Here is a 4,543-nt window from a genome sequence, read left to right on the forward strand (position 1 = left end):
TTTATGTTGCCAGATATGGTGACTCTCGCCAGATAGTGGTGATTGGTGTGTTTATCCAGGAGAGTGATACACTGGCTTTTAGAGCGGTGACTTCGACATCTTCTTTCATGTTGTTAGAGGCAATGGTATGATTTCTCCAACTCTCTGGAACGTTGATTATAGATTGCAAGCATGTACTACATGCGGTGATGCTCCAACTGATGTTTCTTCAGTGATTTGTACAACTCCTCTCAAGCAATGAGTGACTATTGCAATCTTCAAAGCCTAATATGATGACGTAGGTTAGAGGTGTCCCTTTCCTTTACATTTGGTTTAGTGTAATTTTTAAAGGAACAAGAAGATTGTTATGATGTAATTTTTTTGTGAAAAAGCATCCGGATCTATTATTAAATTTCATGAGAAGTACAAAACAACTCAAACATAATAAAAATTACATCAAGGTCTCTAGACTAACGAACAACCACTGCCACCATCAGAACAAGCCACCGGCGCGCTACTATCACCGCACCCCTATCGGGAGCCGGTGCGATCTTGACGATGATAGTCAGGAAGTCTTCGTGCACATGCCCCTAAGGACCAGTTCCCTAGAGTCCCAGTCATGGTCGTTGAACCATTAAATCCATCTGAAGTGTCTGTCACCGTATCTCGCCGTTGCACAAGCATGACAAAAAAACCTGGCCTCGCCGACCCAAAGGAGAAGGCATGAATCTATGTTGGAGCTCAGTTGATTACATGCAGGCGAACAAACTCTGGGAAGATTAGAGCTTGGAAGACCAACTCGAAGAAAAAGTGCCGCCATCTGCCCGAACGCCGCCCCTGCATGGACTAAAACCCCTAACCTAAACTACTAGCGGGATCCAAGGCACTGGAATTCTCCTCCCAGCCATTGGCTGCCGGATCGGCTGGCAGTGGAGAGGTGAATCCGCAGGCGCGTCGATGTTGCTTGGAGGGAAGGTGTAACCCTAGCTGTCGCTAAGGGATGGGAACACTTCATACCCTTCATACCCTTCTCTGGCAGGCCGCACTTTGAGGAAGGAAAGCCGTGTTTTTCAACTATTATGATTTTCAATGTAAAGCTTACATTTTACTGGTCGTTCAGCGTTCAATTCTGTTTCTATTGTACTGGCTTTGGTTTAATTTGCTTGAAAATTATCATATCTATTTTTTTGTAATACGAAAATTATCATATCTAAGAAGCCCTTTGGATGTCTTTTAAAAACTATTTTTTTAGCTTTCTAGGATTATGACATAATCCTATTACCAGGTTGATCACATTTTGTAATATTCCATATGCATATAATATAATAATAATAATAAATCGGGGAAAAACATGGGTGCGTACATCTCCAGGACCGGTAGCAATCATCTGATACACACCGGTGCTCCGATCCGTGTCGGCTTGGACTGCGTACGTACGTATCCGTCTTGGCTTGGACTCGGGTCACCTCTCCACGACCCCGGCCGGTAAATAAATATGGCAACAGACCTTACGAATCAGCCACCAAAGAAAAGCCAGACGTACGAGAGCTCAGCTAATTCCCAACTCCGCGAGCTCCGGGTGCATCATTTTGACGTCGATCCCATATCGGGATTGCTCGGCGGCCGGCGCGCGGCGCCATGATGAACCCGGAGATGATGCGGCTGGCGGAGGAGCAGATGCGGCGCATGTCCCCGGACGACCTGGCCAGGATGCAGCGGCAGCTCGCGTCCAACCCCGACCTGGTAAAGCTGGCATCCGAGAGCATGAGAAACATGACGCCTCAGGACCTCAAACTTGCCGCTCAGCAGCTGAACCAAACTAGCCCAGAGGAGATGCTTTCCATGGCCGAAAAGCTCGCCACGGCTAAGCCCGAGGAGTTCGCCGCCATGAAGGCGCAAGCTGACGCTCAGATCTCACACGTCATATCTGGTGCCAAGACGCTGAAGCAGCAGGGGAACGAGCTTCACAGCCGTGGGCGGTACGCCGAGGCTGCTGCCAAGTACGACCTCGCCAAGGGTAGCTTGAAGAACGTGCCGTCGGCAGCCGCGCACACGTTAAGAGTGCAGTGCAGCCTTAATCTGATGTCCTGTTACCTGAAATCGGGCAAGTTTCAGGAGTGCGTAAACGAAGGGTCAGAGGTTCTTCTAGGTTGTGATGATTCAAGCAATGTTGTCGTCAAGGCGTACTACCGGAGGGGTCAGGCGTACAGAGGACTGGGGAACCTTCAGGCTGCAGTCACTGACTTGAGTAAAGCCCATGAAATCTCTCCCGAGGATGAAACCATCGCTGAGGTACTGAGAGAAACACAGGGAAAACTTGCAGCTGAAGGAAATATGCCAACAGGAATTGTTGTTGAAGAGGTTGTAGAAGAACTTCCAAAAGGAGTTGTTGTTGAAGAGATTGTAGAAGAACTTCCAACTTTCCAGCCTCCGTCTTTGCAAAATGTTGCGGAGAACCATGATGAAATAGTAGTAAACAACCAGTCGCCATCCAGTTCTATAGCTGATATGCAAGAAGCCGTGAGAAAATCCATGGAGGACCCTGCTATGAGGCAGATGTTTACGTCCATGATGGAGAACATGAGTCCTGATGTAATGGCGGACTTGAGTGACAAGTTCGGCTTGAAGCTGTCCAAGGAGGATGCTGCCAAAGCTCAGCAAGCTATGTCTTCATTATCTCCAGAAGGTCTAGAAAGAATGATGAGATGGATCGGCAGAGCACAGCGAGGAGTAGAAGTAGCAAACAAGACAAAGAACTGGCTCATAGCCAGGAAGGGCTTGGTCATTGCCATTGTCATGCTGATCTTGGTCTTGATTCTCCTGCGGCTTGGACTCAGTGCCAAATCCACGTTATGGGTGTGTAGTCAATTAACCAAATGGATTTTCGCCAAAACCAATAAATACAAGTGAAATTCCATGTGTAAATTTGTGAAATATTATAAGATTTAGAGATAGGTTGCATTATTCATCTATATGTTTTGTCCTAGACATCCATGATGCCAACCACACCGTGTATCCTAGAAAAATTGGGAATTAATACTTAGTCTTTATTTGCTCTTTTGTCATATGTATTTATATATCGCATATTATAAGTAAATGGCCGAGTTTTTTCTTGAGGTATAAGCTGACCCTTGATGTGTGATGTGTGAATGTCATATTATTTTTCAGCCAAAAAATAAATACCATATGTTCTATTATTAATTGATAAAATCATAAAAACATACATTTTTGACAGTTACTGCCTAAGAACACACTGGTACTAAGTGGCAATTTAACTAAGCTGAGAGATGTGAGAACATGAGAGGCACAATTTAGATAACAGGGGAAAATCAGAAACTTAATAATTAATCAATTGCTAAAATTGCAATATAGACATAAAATGCTGAAGCTCGTTAATTCCAACATATGAGTCATAATGTTCCCTATTAAAACACATGAAGATATCTGTGATTGACGACAGTTGATGATTGGTAGCTGCAAATTTTAACAGCTGATGATTGACAAGATTCACAATATATCATTTGGTAGGCACACATAGCTCATCGGCAGGTAATGTACCGTTTTACATGTTAGAGCTAAACATGACGTGTATGTACTGTGTCCGAGTAGTACTTGTATATCGGTTCGAGTAATACTCCGATCCAACAGTAAACCGAGTAGGAGTAGTAGTACAGGTACCGACTAGGTTTGATGGTGCTGGCTAGCTCCTATAAATGTTCACGTATACCCCTGTAATCTTTGTAGCAAGAAAACGAAAAGCAATACAAAGAAAAGTAGCAGGCTCGACACGAGCCTGTAGCTATCAAAGAAATCTTTTCTTCCGTCGCCAAGTATCGCAAGTGTTTTGCCGACGACGCCGAGACACGATCAAGTCGTTGCTAGCCCAAGCCAGCTCCACGTACAGGAGTTGCACGTACGTGTGGTAGGAGAATCCATCCAGCTGCCTGCGTGTGTGCTAGCTTAGCACATGCACGTACGTTACTGATCCTGGGTGATCTGATCTAGAGATCAAAAGCCAACATTACAGCCTGGAGGGTCCACTCAGACGTTGATACTATATGATGTATTATTTTGTGGAGAAGCGTTACTGATGCCTTCCAAGGAAGCCGCCTCACCCGGTTGAATATTATGCTGCCGCTTGCAGAAGGCAACTGTGCAATAGATTCAGATTTGCCTGACATAAGAACACAGTGTGTACTAAATCTTTTAAGCAGTGGGTGAGCTCTTTTTCTCCTGACTAAAATTTGATGTTTGTCTGAAGCTGGGTATTTATTTACATATAGAACATCAGGGATGTTGATCTCCTGGACATTACTTGCATAGCTATCAAATGTGGCTCTGTGCCATCTTGCACAAACAGAAGCTGTCAAATGAATTTTTTCGACAAAGGGTGAATTCTATTGGCTCAAAATGGAGTACCAAAGCTGTCAAATGAATTAGAGCAGTTCTAAACTAGCTATTCATCTGTGGCCCTGTCAGAAATCAACTGAACAAATGAATATATTGTGCATGGTTTAAACTTGTAATCTTAATAGATGGGCACCAAGGATCAGACCGTAGTGGT

At 44.5% G+C, this 4,543-nt stretch overlaps 1 protein-coding gene across 1 annotated transcript; it reads left to right on the top strand.

Annotated features, from left to right (window-relative positions):
- Nucleotides 1-1,516: 1,516 nt before the first annotated feature.
- Nucleotides 1,517-3,056, top strand: LOC123129944 (outer envelope protein 61-like). Its single transcript, XM_044549903.1, has one exon. It carries the CDS (start codon nt 1,618-1,620, stop codon nt 2,887-2,889), a length of 1,272 nt encoding a protein of 423 aa, XP_044405838.1. The 5' UTR covers nt 1,517-1,617; the 3' UTR covers nt 2,890-3,056.
- Nucleotides 3,057-4,543: the final 1,487 nt, after the last annotated feature.

This window comes from Triticum aestivum, chromosome 6A (genome assembly GCF_018294505.1).
Source record: "Triticum aestivum cultivar Chinese Spring chromosome 6A, IWGSC CS RefSeq v2.1, whole genome shotgun sequence".
NCBI lineage: Eukaryota > Viridiplantae > Streptophyta > Magnoliopsida > Poales > Poaceae > Triticum > Triticum aestivum.

What these genes read in the sequence shown, in the direction of transcription:
- LOC123129944 (XM_044549903.1), top strand. Translation starts at nt 1,618, where the DNA reads ATGATGAACCCGGAGATGATGCGGCTGGCGGAGGAGCAGATGCGGCGC.